The sequence below is a fragment of the Perca flavescens genome, chromosome 17 (assembly GCF_004354835.1).
Source record: "Perca flavescens isolate YP-PL-M2 chromosome 17, PFLA_1.0, whole genome shotgun sequence".
Classification (NCBI taxonomy): Eukaryota; Metazoa; Chordata; class Actinopteri; order Perciformes; family Percidae; genus Perca; species Perca flavescens.
The window spans coordinates 22676954-22694330 of record NC_041347.1 but is presented as its reverse complement, the minus strand read 5'-3'; the positions used below and the strand labels follow the sequence as shown (position 1 = coordinate 22694330).

Below are 17377 nucleotides of genomic sequence, written 5' to 3'. Positions count from 1 at the left end.
TTAAATGTTGAGCTGCTGCGTTCTGGACTAACAGTAACCGACGAAGGGATGACTGATCCAATCTAACATATAAAGAGTTACAGTAATCGAGACGTAATAAACGCATGTATGACTCTTTCAAAGTCTTTGCGTAGCAGGTAGGGCTTGACATTAGCCAAAAGTCTCAGCTGGAAGAAACTGGCTTTAATAACAAAACTAATGTGTTTTTCAAATGTAAAAGCACTGTCAAAAATCACACCCAGATTATTGGTAAAAGGAAGAATATGGAAACCTAATGTACCAAGAGCATCTACACAATATCATACTCATTATCCTATAATACATTCGTTACCTGGAGACTTTTAATTGTCTTTATGTTGTTTCTCCCAGGGCCACTCTGGAAACCATTTCTTCCTCCTGCATAATTGGTTTTACATAAATATAGTAAAATCTATTATCAACTATCCCAAGTGCCAACTCTACAATCCTTTGTAGAATAGCACCACATCATAGGCAATGCAAAAAACAAGGTGATACTGTAAAGGACAACTTTTCCAACCATAATTTTTATTTTGATGGGAAGTGGGGGGGATTTTTCATAAACTTGAGATGCCATCTCTATCTGATGTATGTCTACAGCATATGCTGAAGATATGTGTCAGTCTAATACCTTGGGTCTTGGGTTACACAGTAAGATGATTGGCAAGGATACATTTTTTTTTTTTATTAAAGATTATTTTTTTGGGCATTTTAGGCCTTTAATGATAGGACAGCTAAAGAAGTGAAGGGGGAGAGAGAGGGGGAATGACATGCAGCAAAGGGCCGCAGGTCAGAATCGAACCCGGGTCCGCTGCATCGAGGTGTAAACCTCTACACATGGCCGCCCGCTCTACCAACTGAGCTATCTGGGCACCCAGCAAGGATAAATTTACACTTAAGAGTATAATTAGTTACAGAAGGTGGCAAATCCATAGGCATCTAACTGGGGCACAATGTGACAAGTGGAATCATTGAATGTGTGGCTTATTGCAACTGGTCTACCTAAATAGTATATTTCAGCCCACTTTCTTACCACATTCTCTGTCTATGGGTTCTACTTTCTCCATTTGTCACATTATGCAGTCTGTTCAATCTGAGCATTTAGTTTGACCAGCATCTGTAACTCTGTGCACTACCTGAAAGAACACAAGCCCTTTTATTGATACCAAACATATCTTCAGGTCAAGCAATTCAATGATCCCTGGCCCCCATCGGGAGAGGCAAAGTGAAGGGGCAGCAGGGCCATCACGTTAAGCAGACAGACGGACTAAAATCTTATCAAATGCTACTTTTTTTCCTCAGTTGTGGAGAGGGCTGCCGCTCAATTAGGACTCCACTATAGAAGAGAAAAGCACTGAATCTGTCAAAGGGAAGAAGGAACAGATATAGGTCCAGCTCAAGCTATTTCAGAGCCCTCCTGGAGCGTTTAGAGGGGGGAGGAATAAGTTCCCTGATCTGTTCTCGTCCATGTCCTTCCTTGAACACCAACAACTGCTTCAGCGGGAGGTCTTGGCAGAAGCCTCCTGTCGAGGCTTCATTTGCAGAGAGGAAAAACTTGGGCGGTGAGAACAAGGGGGTACGTCGGGGGCTCTCACACAATTCTGACAGTATCTGGCAGCTTTATTAGACTACAGCAGCAGCTTAGCCTGTCAATTTCTTACAGTTTCCATTGCTGTAAAGACTCTACAATGAAGGGCTAACAGAGCTTTACAACGTCAGGGAGAAATTGGGAAAATATAAAAGTTTTTCATATTCCATCAATTTCATCAAAACTTTTTTTATTTCAGGCTCACCAGTAGGCTACAGAGACCCTGGTTTTGATGCCTGGTAGTAGCACTTCTGGCTTTTTCAAATGAACACAAGTGTTCACAAGTTCTCTTCCTTGTTGCTGCACTCACAATGCCTTCTGGTTGGTCTTGCCTGTACAGTGGGGCTGAAATATGGTCCTGGCAATGGGGATAAATAGCCTAAACCACCAGCATTACACTCCTGGTATAGAAGCTCACAAGGTAGTGGAGGAAGCACCTGTCTGTCTGCAGCACTTGCAGGGACAACAGTAGTTAGCAGTGAAAAGAACTGCAGTGCACATGGAATATGGCAGCATATTTTAAGAGAGCAGGTGCAATACTCTTTGAGAATAAGTAATATAATATATATTCGACCCCAAGCAGCATTAGGTTAAATATGTACTTAAAATGTTACTAACAATACATTTATTTAAAAGTACCAACACTCAATATGTATCACTGTAAAGCATTTCAAGATCCCAAAGTCATTGTGACAATAGTTGTGTTTATTTTTTTGAATTTTTTAACAAGAGTGCATTCAGGACAGAACAGTAATTCAGAAGACACTGGGATCACGTGTAACCAAAACCATTTTTAGGCTTGTACATAAAAGGATAGGTGCTAGCTAAAGGCTTAAACTTGCTCTGTGTTATGGCAGAATGTCCCAAAGAAAAGAAGATGGCAAAACTTGGCGAAGTTGGACGAGAATTTGAAAAAGTTAAGCAAAAGTTGTTCTTTGTGATCCTACAAGCTTTTCATCAAATAACAACAGTATTTAAAAGAAACCATGATGCTAATCCCCTAATCCACTACACAGAGCTTCTCGTGGTTCGCTACAGCCAATACCTCAGGTTTGGACACAGTGTTTCACTTCACAGACATTGGCAATTAAATCCTCACCTGTCCAAGATGACTGCTGTGCATTGTGTATTACCGCATGTGTGATGGTGTGCCTGTGGGTGGAGAGGTAATGTCAGGATCTGAGAGGGCAAAACCTAAAGCTTCTCTCTCTCTCTCTCTCTCTCTCTCTCTCTCTCTCTCTCTCTCTCTCTCTCTCTCTCTCTCTCTCTCTCTCTCTCTCTTACTATGTGACAGCAAATTAATCTAATTACATCTGAGCTAAGAATAAGAGAGGTAATGTCAAAGAAAGAATGACAGACAAAACACTGGGAATGAAAATAATCACTGAAGCAAGACTGAAAGAATATAACAGAGTGAAAGAGCAGGAGCGATAAAAAAGACATGAAGGTTGGGGTGTGAGAGGACAACAGGAGGTAAAGAAGATGAGAGGTAGTAGGAGGGTAGCTGTAATTATGTTCTCTGTTTGCCATTGATGAAACACTGCCTATTGTGTTGCCATTGTTTAACTGCTGCTGCTCATCTGCGTGTTTGTTTATCTGGGTTATTACCAAGGTCGGCTCCCCGGTCCTCAGTCTGCTGAACTCATTGTTCAGTCAAACTGAGTGTGCCCCACACTTTAGTACAAGAGATGCATGTGGCACATCCCACACACACACACGCACGCACGCACGCACGCACGCACGCACGCACGCACGCACGCACGCACGCACACACACACACACACACACACACACACACACACACACAAACACAAACACAAACACAAACACAGACAATCAAGGTCTCTCAAAACAAAAACATAAACAGATATACACACAAACACAGAGCTGCGCAGTTTTCTATTGTGCTACATCTTGAAATTACTCATGGTTTATTTGTTGCAAATGCAGAGGAGGCACAGAAAACATTTCTGCTGCTGTGATTGCTCTGAGGAGCTTTATGAGAAGGGTATGTTTCTACAAGTGAGATTTTAGTCGTTTTCAGTGACACACGACAAGATGTCTTGCTGCGACAAGTGTGTCAACTATTTCTCTCTGTCTTGTAAAGTGACAGACATATACTCATGCCATATTGTTAGACATTTCTTTCTCTGAGCATGCTTTTGGACAAAAAATTGGATTGTAAACAGATTAAAATGGGTCAAAAGTCTTCCTACAGACTTAGAAGAAGTTAGGAGATGAGTTCATCACAAACAGTGAAATTGGTTAAAGCAATCTACAGAGCAATAACCCACAATGGTTTGGTTCCTGATGAAAAGTGATGGGAATAAATGGCTCTCTTGAGGAGAATATATGAACAGCTTGAAGATGCATGAATAATGTACACATAAAAAGTAAATGTCCCTAAATAGCCATGTCCAAGTAGCCTAGAAATCTAGACGCATGTAATTTGCAACCAGGGTCAGTCTAGCAACTCTCCGTTGGCTTGCGAGCTGGAAAAAACAAATTCTGGTCAGGCCAATCACATCGTGTATAGAGTCGGTGGGCGGGCTTAACATAAGGACGGCAGAGTTGTGACGGTTCCGCGTGAATTCCCTGCTACTTGAAAACAAAGAAGATGGCTGCTGGTGCTGGCGAACAGCGGTCTTTCGAACCGGCTTTGGCCGCGACTCTGGAAGACTTGGAGTTAAGCACTGAAGTCATTCTTAAAAAAGGAAGATGTGTTGTTTTGCCGACCAGATATGGCAAAAGTTTAATCTATCAACTAGCGTCGATCTGGTTGGCTATGAGTGCAGAGGGAATTTGAAAGACAACCGTTTATCCCGCCCCTCGGATTGAGCCCAGCCAATGGTGAGTTCCCAGACCCAACATCTTGATGTGGGTCTGGCTTGTCAGGCTAATGTCCAAGAGTCATAGGCCAAAAGCTTTCTCTTTTGTTATACTCTTAATCTGAGTTTAAACCACAGTGAGATTTCTCCTAAATTCATGTTCAAGTTGCTGTAAATACTCAGCCAAGGACTCAACTGTGAACCTCCCAGAACCAGGGTGCACCTTTCCCCTGTGGTCTACTGATAAGGCAACTAGATATCAGCATTAAAGCTATAAAAAGATTATAAATACTGGCCTTTGACATCAAAATTATTCTTGGCGGATCCTTTCAGCTGAGCACTCAAAAAATACAATCAGAGGGCAAGAGCTACTCCAGTGCTCTATAGCTCTGATACAGCAGCACTTTAAATGTCAGAGGAGCAAAACATCAACAGGAAAGGGCATTTCAAAGAGCAAAAGGGAGGAAAAAACAATAAAGATGACAGCAGTATAGAGTATGAATGTGTGCATGTGTGTGTTGGAGAAGTTCTAAAAAGTGAAATAAAGATTCTATTACCATGCAAGTGGGGAAAAACAATGGAATGGAAAAATAATATTTGTGTAAAAAAATGCCAAGTGTAAAGGAATATAGCTAGAGAGACAAACTCCGAAAAACACATTGAAAGATTTCAAAAGAGGTGAAAGCAAAGCATTGTTTGAAAATCACTGTGAGCCCGGGCTTGCTGAAGGTGCTAAACCTAGTGCGATACCAAGAGCTTTGATACCATCTAAAAGTAAGAATAAGAAACATCCCTCTTCTCTCTGCCATTTGTTTACTCTGTGCTCTCTTTACTTCTTACCTTCTTGTTAACCGCAACAAAAAACTCACAGATAACCTTTTAGAGCAACTGCATGAAAAGTACAATGCCACTAGCATAATTTGCTTGTTCCCACAGCGCTGCAACAAAATGTGCAGGGAATAGTGTCCACCCTGGTGAGGACATAGTACTGTAGATTAAAGGGAGAAAAAGGGAAGAAGGTGGCAAACCAAAACAATTTAAACAGGAGTAGACAGAATGGACAGCAAAGCAATCTTGCTGTGTTTTTGTGTGTTATTATACACCAGGCGCTACAGGTCACAGGTATATGTTCCCACCATGGAGATGCTTCCCATCGAGCACAGCTAGCCTGATTTGATGGTTACCATAGCAACTGTTAAACCGTATGCGGTAAGCAGGGACCTTTCTTCTGTTTAATCCTTCATCCTTCCTTTTTTCTCTGTGGCTTATGTGTGCTACAATAACATATACTTCTGATAAATACTTTTTCACCACTGTTGACAGCCTTAGTGGTGTAATTTATTATTACAATTATATCAATAACCCTGGATATCTCTTTGGTATCATTTTTTATTACATTATTTTCTCTATGTAACCTCATACTGTTTATTTCTGCCTCTTTGTGTGTGTGTGTGTGTGTGTGTGTGTGTGTGTGTGTGTGTGTGTGTGTGTCGTGCATACCATAATTAACCTTAACACTGCTTATTCAAAAAAGGAACAAATGAAGAGTGCTCACAGCTGGCTGCTCACAGATGTACTCGTTCTAAGCACTTAAAAATGAATTAATGATAGTTTTCCCCACGTGTGCTGCTGTACCTAAAAGCAGCTATTTTGCCCATTGTATTTTACATTATACATATACAGCAGTTATGATGTGCCTGCCCCACCTTTATTACAACCATATTTATTAGCTCTCTGTTTGAAAGCACTGATGGCAGAGAGCAGGTCAATTAGGGGAGTGTTTACTAGGCACCCTGCCTGTGGCACTCCTGCTATTGAATCAATACTTGGCTTCCACACAGCATGCTATTGTGGCATGATGCTGAACACATTGAACACATATATATCCATCTTCCACCTCTCTGTCTCTCTCTCTGTCTACTTCCTTCCTCCCATGAATCTCTCTCTCTCTTCCTCCAACCCGTTAATCTTCTCTTTCTCAGTCACTCGAACATCAACACCTGCCTCACAACTCCCTGTTCAGTGTGATATCTGGGTATTAAGAGTGTGAGACAGAGTGACAAGCCCACTGACAACCCAATAAACTGTATTCCATAGAGGGGGCATGGTGTAGTCATCAACAATTCAGACATGGCTGGTCTGAGAGAGGCAGCAGATAAATGGGGAACTGGCTGAATGAATTCACACATGTACTTGGTCACCAGTGTATCCCACTGAGATGTGTACTACTGTATCAGGCAAGCTCTGATATATAATAATATATTGATAATTGTTGAATTTAGGTGAAACACACACATTGTATTCTAAACCAGTTACAGATTTTAGAAATCCAGTTTTGCAAAACTAACGTGAGCACTTCAGGAGTGCTGTTATGGGTGCGGTTCATTTTTACACTCACAGCATGGCTTGGTGGTCTCCAGTACGTCTGTGTGGCCTTGTCATATTGATGCTGAATCTGTTTGTCCATCTGTCTGTCACTCTGTCGTAGTGAAGTGGGAGCCCTCTGGTGGTGGCACTGACATCTGACCGGCTGTCCTTGAGCAGACTGAGGGGGCAAGAATAAATAAATCAATGAAATAAAAGCTTATTACACAATAAATATATACAGTGTATGTTGTATTATTATCTTATGTTTAACCTGGTCACATTTTCTTAAGTCTACAATCATGCTGGCAATAAGCTTGTCACTCTGCAAAGTAAATTCAATCAAATCAATTAAACTTTTAAATCATAAAAGGCTTGAAATTTCCATACATATCTACTTAAATATGTAGCCACGTTAAGACAATAACAAAGTCTGCCTATTACGACCTTAAAAATATATCAAGGGTTAAAGAATTATGTCTCAACAGGATTTGGAAAAACTTCTCCATGCTTTTATTTTCAGTAGACTTGACTACTGTAACGGTGTATTTACAGGTCTCCCTAAAAAAATCTATCAGACAGTTCAGTTGCAGCTGATTCAAAATGCTGCTGCTCGGGTCCTCACTAACACCAAGAAGGTGGCTTCCTGTGCCTAAAAGAATAGATTTCAATACTCTACTCAATACGGTTTAGGGCCAAAATACATTTCGGATCTGCTTGTGAACTATGAACCACCCAGACGTCTCATGTAACGTCTCATGTCTCACGTCTTTTGTAAAGCACTTTGAATTGCCCTGTTGCTGAAATGTGCTATATAAATAAATAAAGCTGCCTTGCCTAGTAAGTAAGTAAGTAAAGTTTATTTCTATAGCACATTTAAAAACAGCTCGCGCTGACCAAAGTGCTGTACATAGCGCATTAGCCACAGGGTAATAAAATAAAATAAGAAAAATAAAATAAAACACGTACAAATCAGTGATTTAGGCCAAAAAGTACATCGAAAGACAAACACTTAATTACAAACGTAGCAGGATAAGACAATTAAGATACCGGGAAGGCCAATGTAAAAAGATCTGGATCTGAGGGACCTGGGGGCTACGTGAAGATGAATATTATCAGCTATGTAGCTGGGGGCCAGGGCGTGAAGTGCTTTAAAAACCATCAACAGTATTTTAAATTGTATCCTAGACTGGACTAGAAGCCAGTGCAAGGAGGCTAGGACAGGTGTAATGTGTTCACGCTTTTTTGTATTCGTAAGCAGCCTAGCCGCTGCATTTTGGACCATCTGAAGCCGTGCCACCAGAGTCAGAGGGAGACCAAAGTAGAGAGAGTTACAATAGTCTAAGCGGGAGGTTATGAAGGCATGGATGACTTTTTCCAGATCATTGTATGACAGAACAGACTTGAGTTTAGAAATTATTCTTAGTTGGTAAAAACTGGACTTTACAACAGAAGACATTTGTTTACTCTACTCAATACGGTTTAGGGCCAAAATACATTTCGGATCTGCTTGTGAACTATGAACCACCCAGACGTCTCAGATCATCTGGAACAGGTTTGCTTGCCGTCTCCAGAATCAGAACCAAAAAGGGGGAAGCAGCTTTCAGTTTCTATGCTCCACATATCTGGAACAAACTTTCAGTAAATTGTAGGTCGGCACCAACTCTCAGCTCTTTTAAATCAAGGCTGAAGACCTATCTTTTTGACGTTGCCTTTTTTTAATTCATTGTACTGCACTGTGAATTCCTGTATTCTGTTTTTAATTTTGTATTCATTTCTAACTGTGTTTTAATGTTTTATGTAAAGCACTTTGAATTGCACTGTTACTGAAATGTGACATATAAATAAAATTGCCTTGCCTTGCCTGCCTATAGAAGAGAATGAAAAAAAGAGAGAATTCATTGTTGGGTTTAATATCTCGCATGTGGCATCACCAGTTGTCTAAATATACAACCTTAGCAGTAAAGATAGCAGGAAAACCACCCACAACTATCAGATGTTATAAACAAGAACATGAATAAATAAACAAAGAAACTATAAATTTACAAAATAATTTCCGTCTTCTTAAAAAAATCTAATATTTTTATGCCAAAGCAATCAAATATCATTGTGCATCTCCACTTCTTTAGACCGAATGTGGAAGAAAACTGTGTTATCACACAGTTTTGTTTCAAACTGACAGGCATGATGGACACATCAGGCCCAGGTTGTAAATGGCTATAATTACCTTTATATGGTCATTTCAAGATCCTGCAGTAAATTAAACTCACTGACATTTTGTTAAAACACATGTTCACAGACAATTACCTCCTTTTTAAAACCACTTTGACTGACTGATGTGAATAATACATGTGACTCACAGTATAAGCTTTAGTTACCATTAACTTTTAACTCAATCTAATATTGAATTAAACATCGGAGCAGCTGATGATGTGCATTAAATAATTGTAGTTGTAAGAATTTAGAACTAAATCTCATATAATCTTTCTTATGTGAATAAATAGCAGAGCAATGTACAATATACAAATACAATGACAAAAATTGCTAGTTTTTCCAGCTTTGGTAAAAACTTCAATGCAGCTCAAACAAGATGAGCGCATAATCATGAGCAGTCTGCCTCAACACACTGAGAAATCAGTTTTCTTTCTTTGAAAGCTCCACTTTTCTGTTCCATTTTTTTCATTTTCTCTCCTCTTAGTCCTTCACATAAACACATGCAGCATACTGCAACAGACTTTCTCCCCGCCGCACACAGCTACTCTATTGGTTTCTTATTACTCCATTTTGTTCAATTCAGTCAACTGTTCCCCACTTCTGTCTCTCAGCAGTTTCTCTGTAACACTTCACCTCCCTCTGTATACCTGACTCTTGACCAACAGCAATATTATCTCGTAACCAAACAGCAGGTCCAGCCGCCTTTGGCTTTCTAATTCTAGATATCATGTGAACTGGCAATCTTCACAGCCTCTGAACCAGTGTGGGTCTAATTGGTATTTTCTCACAACCAAACATTCAAGGTTTTTCAGCACATTGAACTGATCCAAGCCTGATCCTCATTGTTCAATCCTGTCCTGCAGGGACATCAGAGGCCATGGTAATACAAATCATCTTCAGCCTTCCTTTAAAGGGGAACTATGCAGTTTTTTTAATAATTAATTTACCTTAACTGAACAGCTTCACAGTCATTGGAATGGTTATATGACTTTCTTCGGGTTGAATGGTGGTCATATCACTTCCCCCTAGCGCCTGTGAATGGAAAAACCACCCCTGCAACTTTGGACCGGCGAGCCGCCGGCCTCAGTGTCAGAAAGTATTGCGTTTTAAATTGCTTTACGGCACTGCACACATACAGGAAGCGGCTGCGATATTACGAATCCCACTATGGCCACGCCAAGACCCGTCCTTCAATAGCATTTACTGGCCAGGCATTCATGGTAACGTAACCCCATTTGTGCAGGTCATATCCCTGACCATTCGGCTAGCCTAACCTTAACCACTCACAGTCAAATGCCTAACCCCAACCAATCGAGCTGCTTCATAGGGCGGGTCTTGGCATGGCCATAGTGGGATTTGTAAATTTGGGAACCGGCTAGCTATAAGAACAAGGTAGCAATGGAGTTTTTCACACTATGGTCATGGCTGAGCCGGCAAAAAACAAGCAGAAAGCTAGGAAAGCATTGTCAGAGGAACAGAGTAAGAGAAAATGGCAGACTGACCGAACGAGGAGTCAGACACGAGTAAACATCGGACCTGCATTTTCAGAATGGCGAGAACTGAGACAAACAGAAGCCTGCAAATCCAATGCTGGCCTGGCGTTCTTGCTGTTGCACTTGTAAGTATCTTTGGGATAAACTCTGTTTAATCTTTGTATTTCCTGTTATTCTGACCTCAGGATGTTTGCTGTTTATATATATAGCTATATATATGTCTGTAAAGGTTTTTATTATGATCGCTGTCTGTTATGGACTTACTAGCTAGCTTGCTCTGTATACCTCAGTGGACATGGCTCCGTGCGTTCGCCGGCTTCTTTGAAAACAAATGCACATGACCAGAGGGAGAAGATGGGAGGAGAGGGGGGGAGTCGCCAACAAGTTTTTACAACAGTGTTGCCAAATATCTATTCCGAAGCTGTAGGGGGAGCTCTATAGAGAAACCTGCGAGCAAAAAGCAAGAAAACAGCAAAGAAATTGCCAAAACGGTATAGCGCTCCTTTAACTTAACTTTGGGGGCCCACATAGTGCTTCCAAGACAGAGTCAGCAGAGCAAATATCTCTGTTTCCCTCTTATCTTCTTTCTACTCTTCCCAACAACTCTTTCAGCCTCTAATGTCAGGCAGAGATTTGAAAATATGTGTACATATACTTTGCTTGTTGTGGGTGATGGTGCAACAATATTGTTCTTGGCTGAAGAACGTGCTGTGGGTGTGTGCTAATTCTAATTGGAGGGAAAGTATGCAGCAGTGAGGCTGGAGGACAGACCTGGCTTTGACATTTTGGTATTTCTCGATACAGCTGGGATTTGAATAATGTCAGCCTGACATAGGGTTGTTTGGCTAACAAGCGAGCCTGGTGAAGAAACTAATGAATGTTAGAGTGGAGATGGAGCCAGCTAAAAGCGAACAGAACGGAGGTTATTGGTAGGCAGTCTTTACCGTGCAAGTACACACAGTGGAGTGCACGTGGGAGTCCAGCAACATACTGAGCAGAAACTGAACTCCCACATATGATAAAGAGTACTACAGTCAGTCTTCACTGACTCACTACAAAGCTGAACAGTACATGTATCACACTGTAGAGTGAATTAACAAAAGGACTGCGTTGCTTTTGTGGCCACTAAAACTGCACAAAATTGGCCCATTTCTATGCAAATGAGCCTCATTGCAAAAACAGTCCAATTCAGAAAGCTCAGCGCAAATAGCCAGGCGCAGTTACAGTGAAATTATTAGTGTCTTCAGAGATTTGTTGGTAATGAAGCGCATTTATAATGGGGGGTCCTCTGCTTCCAATCATGCCACTTCACTGCCATCTTCTTCTACAGTCTGAAGGTTTGCGTTTGAAAAAACCAAAAGCACTGACAGACTGGGATATTAAATCCCAAATACTATTTATCTCTGTCACATTTAAATTCCTTGCCTGAAGTTTTGAGAAATGCCTCTGCACCTTGTCGGTCACGAAACTGTAGCTCGCAGTCTGTAAATCTCATTCTGTCATTGATCTGCCTACTGCGGTTTTGGTGCAAAGGCAACATTTACACTTTGCCGCATGGATAATTGCAATTAGATGCAAAAAGGGGGCAAATTGCACTCTGCTGCAAAACCTTATGGGCTTGTTAGCACTGTATATGTAATATCATAAGCGCAATATCTTTTGTGAATTGGACCTTGAGACAGCGGTTGCAATCCATTTTTTTTCTCCGGTTTTTATCAATCCCTCTCTGTCTTCAATATGTTACAAACCACAGTGTGATTATGTTTATAGAAAATTATTTCTTCTGTCTTGTTCACTCTATTCCTTCTTATCACACTTTGCCTTTATACACTTTTTTTTACCTTATCTAAGTCAAGGGTCTAAGGATATAGGGTGTCATCTGTTGCCCTTTGGGGCAAATTTGTGATTTACACAAGCTGCCAACCCTCTCAGCAATGATCTTGTCTGTTTCTAATCTCACAAATGACTCATTATAAAAAAATATATAAAATATAAAATGCTATACTTAATACCATTAAAACATCAAACAGATATCAACAGTAGGAAGAACTCACATACTGTACCTACATGAAAATATCAACTAGTGTCATTGCTGTCAGAGCAAAAGTCAGATGTAAAAAAGAGCTGCACACCGTACTGATAGCTCCCATCAAATGTAATTTAACAGAGCAACATTTTGATCTAACAGAGATCTTTGTCAGGCATTGGCAAACCTATTTGCTGGGAGCTATCAGTACAGGGTGCAGATTCTTTGTCAGACTTTGGCCTTCAATTTGTGTTTTGACTCGGCACCTGTAGATGGTTTTTGGATGTGCAGCGTGCCCTACACTCTGTTTAATGTCTGTCAGAGTCCCAAATGTAAGATATGGGGACAATGTATTGCTGGAATTGAATGGTTACACTGTAACTATTTCCCCCATATAGTATACATTCCCCTTTTCAGACTTTACACTTGTATCAGTCCTGTTCACACCAACTCACAATTTGTTTGCGCTGATGTTGTTGTAACTGTTGACACTGCAATGTGAGCTGAGCAATGGTCTTGTCTCGACTCCTCAGCTCCTCTCTGAGCACCTGCACTTCCTTAATCAGCTCCTCCAACTGAAAACAAACACACATACAGTATACTGTAGCGGTAGTACACTACCTCAATAGGAAACTGGAGAAAAATAAACACTATATATAGATATATATATATATATATACAATCAATCATTGCTATAACCCGGAGGTAAAGTTTCTTACCTGTGATACAGTGGTATTGTCTTCAATCTCTTCAGGAACATCTGCTGGAGAGTCGGTATCCTCAAGCTGGAAACAAACACACAGTGAACTGGATCAATGACAATTGCCTTAGGCATGCCTCAAGAGAAATATTTCGCAACAGTGGAATAACTCTTCAGCAAATATATTCTGATGACCCTGAACGGTCAGCCACCAATGCTAGATACCTCAGGCAGAGCCAAGATTGTTTTTGAACATTCAATACATTTATTTCATAGTTAGGAGTACAAAAACATGTCTGTAGAGGCTGCTTAAAGTTACTATATGTAACTTTTTAATGTTTCTGAAACTGTGTAATTTTTCATTTAATGATCATAAATGACCTGTAACACCAAACAAGACTAACAGTGAAAAGAACACTATTTTTATATAGTTAGTAGTTGTAGTTAGTACCTTTGTGCGGGTCCGATTTTTCCCGCAAAGTCACAGAATGATATACTGCAGGTAGAACGGCTCTACAGTAACACATTCTGACGGGTCACAGATTTCTTTGTAACACTGGAACAGCCTGAGTTAGTGTATCCAGCCAGGTAAAAGATAGCAGGAGATTTATTTATACAGGCCTAATTGTATTTTCATTTTATTTTAGAAGTTATCTGTTGTAGTTATGACTGATAATGGGGCAGGGCTATCACAGGAGAAAAGGAAATTAAACAAAGAACAACTAAAAGCTAAAAGGGACAGTGAAAGACAACGGGCAAGACTCAGAGTCAATCTCGGTCGGGCTTTCAACAGATAGAGACAATAACGGGATTGTAAATGACTCAAAACAGACCCCAGATTGGCCCTCAGGTATGTAATATGTCTATTTCATTCATGAAAAGACTTTACAAAGCACCTATACCAAATTACGTCCCCCTTCTATTTAGCGCGGACGTTTTATTCCTTTCAGTCCGTGTTTATGTTGGCCTACTATTTTCTTTTCCCTTGTCCCCCTGTTCTTGTGAAAAGCGTCAATGGGTTTCATGAAATGCGCTATAAATCGAAGATATTATTACGTTGGTTGCTACAACAAACTCTTTGGCTTGGCTTTGGCTCGTGACACAGTGACAGTGATACCAGCTTTAGCTCACGATACATCTAAAGTAGGAAGCTGTATGCAACATTTGAAATGCAACGATGCATCTGTAACTTATTCTCTTATTGTAAATGAATGATTTTCTGTCTGAGCAAAACATTCATCACAACTAAATGAACTCCCAGTAACTCTAACTCAGTAATACAGCACCGTAAAGAAAAGACCTTTACGACAGCAGGCGTGGTAAAAACACTACCGCTTTTCATCCAAAGCGGCCGCTGGAATCAACACAAACTAAAAGTTACATATAGCCACTTTAAATTACAGCAGCACTTGTGTATTTTTTTTCAAAGCAGATCCATATTTCATCTTATATAGACTAGAATATTCAGTGCAACACTGTAATTACAGTCGTTGATTATTTTACCAATTACTGTTAGATTAAGTATTTGGTGATTACAATGTCAAGAATAATAACAAATGCCAATCACAGGTTATAAGAGCCCAAACTTATGTCTTACAATAGCATATTTTATCTCGCCAAGAGTCACAAAAAGGTATTCAATTTACATTGACAAGAAATGGAAAAAAAAGAAACTGAATTTGAATGTTTCAAAAGTTATAGCCAGCAAATGTTTGGGCGTTTTACTAATTATAAAATAATTAAATTGTCATTTTGTGGAAAATTATCAAATTGTTGTTCATAAATATTCAGTCAACTACTTTAAATATAAATTTCATTTCAAAACTACATCCCACTTGCTCCTTTTTCTGGTCAGGTAGAAGAATTCAGTTAGAACCAGCATGTCTGAACGTCTGAGCGCAAAAAAAGCAAAGATCAATTAAGATTCGGCAAGGCTGGAGGTTCATTTTACAGTCGCTGCCTTGAGCTCAACATCATACTAAAAAAAAACATAATTAAGAACAGAGTTACTTATGGGTCGACAGAAATATTTTTCCTCTTGAGGCTATTTAGCCAAAGCGTTTCACTAATTGCAATGAGCACAATAAACACATCTGAAGGAGACATTTGATTTAAATGCAAACACAAATATCACTTTTTTTGCTGTAGAGGGTAAATTGAGTCGAGGCATTCAAGATAATTTCATTTTACAGAGCGTGTGGTATTATGTGCTTGTGCCTCTGTGCATTTCACGTTTTCCAAGATGGGGTTGTGTGTTTTGTAGGAGAGTGGGTTTTGTGTGTTCATCTTATATGCAAGAGCACATTTCTATTACTGACAACTTTTATTTCTCTCCTCTCCTTCCCTGTCACCCTTTCTTCTTGTCATTAAAGGATTTCTCAAACTGACAAACTGACAGAAATAAAGAACGCTCTTTTAAGTGATCAGTTTCACACAAGCACAAATATATACATATATATGCATATACAAATGCAATTACAAATGCAGAACACCATTAACATACTGTGCATTGAAAGAGAAGGAGGCTTAGAACATCAAATAACTTAAATAATTGCTGTGACGCTCGTACAGCACATTAAAAATACTTACAAAGCCTTCCCCATCACAGCAGCTAAAATCAAACCCGAAATCCAGACAGTTTACAGTATGTGGCCTAATTATAAAACCAAAATAAAAACTTGAGAGTGGTGACATGATCTGCATGTGAATTGTGTGTGACATATTTAAAGGGTGATGCAACAGTGTTAGAACAATGACAACATATAAGAGTCACAACATTTTCTTTCACTGGAAAGTGCATACTAAACACATACTGTATCTGTGTTTGTGTGAGTGCATTTGTGCATGAACCTACCTAACATATGTATGTATTTGTATATGTATGTATGTGTTGCAGTCCTGTAGAACTGTATGCATGCATGCATATGTGTGAGAGTGTGCAAGTTTTGGTACATGCAATCGTACAAATTTGTGTTCATTCGTTTTTTTGCAAACGTGGGACGAACCTGTAGCAACGTTTTGAGCCTGAGCAACTGGTTCTTGAGCGAGCTGCAGTCCTGAGTCATGTGTTCGAGTGTGAGTTCATCCAGCATCGCCATGTAGCCGTGCTGCCTGCCTTCAGAGGGGATGGGCCGCGAAGAGATCCTTGAAGCCTTAAGACCATCGTAGTGCTGGACAACATGGGCCCTAAGAAAGAGACAGAGAGAAAAAACAATCATAGAGTCAGGCAGACAGAAAAACGAAATGATGTTGCCTTTGCGTTTATACTTTTATACAGTTTTTTTTTTCTTTTTTTTTTTTTTCAATTTCTTTTCTGGGAACATTTATAACGCCTTACCAACCTGCTATCATTGTAGAAGTGATCTGGTCCACTCCAGCGATGGGGTCTACGTCGCTGCCCCTGCCGGCCGGCCCTTTCTGAGCGTGCAAAGTGCGACATCCTGTCAGCGTCTATATAGGAAGAACTTAGAGCTTTAGCAACAGTAAAGAAACTTGTGCATGTCTTAAACAGAGAGAGTGCAAATGAGATTAAAAAAGGGCATATACACTGCGCTATCTGACCTGAAATGTATAAAGCCAGTGTTCGGGATATGCTGTAGATGCAGTATAGATGCAAAGAATAGTAGCAAGAGAAGTTCAAATGACTTCTGTTCTGCTGTTATTTGTTCAAGTACATGTTTGTGGTTGAAGATAAGCAGTAGATTTATTTTATTTATTCTTTTTCTACCACTCTATGCTTTATACACACACACACACACACACACACACAAAATTGCCAGAGTGTGAGTCAATTTCTCATATCTTGGGAAAATGAATACTGCTGTGTATATTTCAGACACTCTAGTCTAGAATATCTGCATATAAATCATGACCTGATCCACCTCATTCTCTATTTCTCTCAACTGTCTCCATCATCAAATGCAAACACACGCTCACAAACACGGTGACAGGCCATTTCATTTTCAAGGAGGTAAAAGGGCACAGTATTTGGCAACACTCAATAGCATATAGCTGTGAAATGAACTGTGACCGCAACAAAATTGACAACTAACAGAGCGCAACCCCTAGGAAATCAAAAGGACCCTTGACTTTCTATATTCCAGATAGTCTTTAGAATGAGAGAAATAGAGGAGAAAGAGAGAAAGA

At 40.0% G+C, this 17377-nt stretch overlaps 1 protein-coding gene across 4 annotated transcripts in view; it reads right to left on the bottom strand.

Annotated features, from left to right (window-relative positions):
* ccser2a (coiled-coil serine-rich protein 2a) overlaps positions 1-17377 on the bottom strand; it is a 61165-nt gene that overhangs the window by 9091 nt on the left and 34697 nt on the right. For 3 of the 4 annotated variants that reach the window (XM_028602732.1, XM_028602734.1, XM_028602735.1), the window contains exons 5-9: positions 16573-16681; positions 16237-16417; positions 13251-13316; positions 12987-13106; positions 6833-6979 (exon numbers count right to left, since the gene is read on the bottom strand). In XM_028602732.1, coding sequence (XP_028458533.1) covers positions 6833-6979; positions 12987-13106; positions 13251-13316; positions 16237-16417; positions 16573-16681 — 623 coding nt within the window. Of the gene's footprint in view, positions 1-2319; positions 2759-6832; positions 6980-12986; positions 13107-13250; positions 13317-16236; positions 16418-16572; positions 16682-17377 lie in introns of those variants that run through there. The other variant, XM_028602736.1, reaches the window with a different exon arrangement.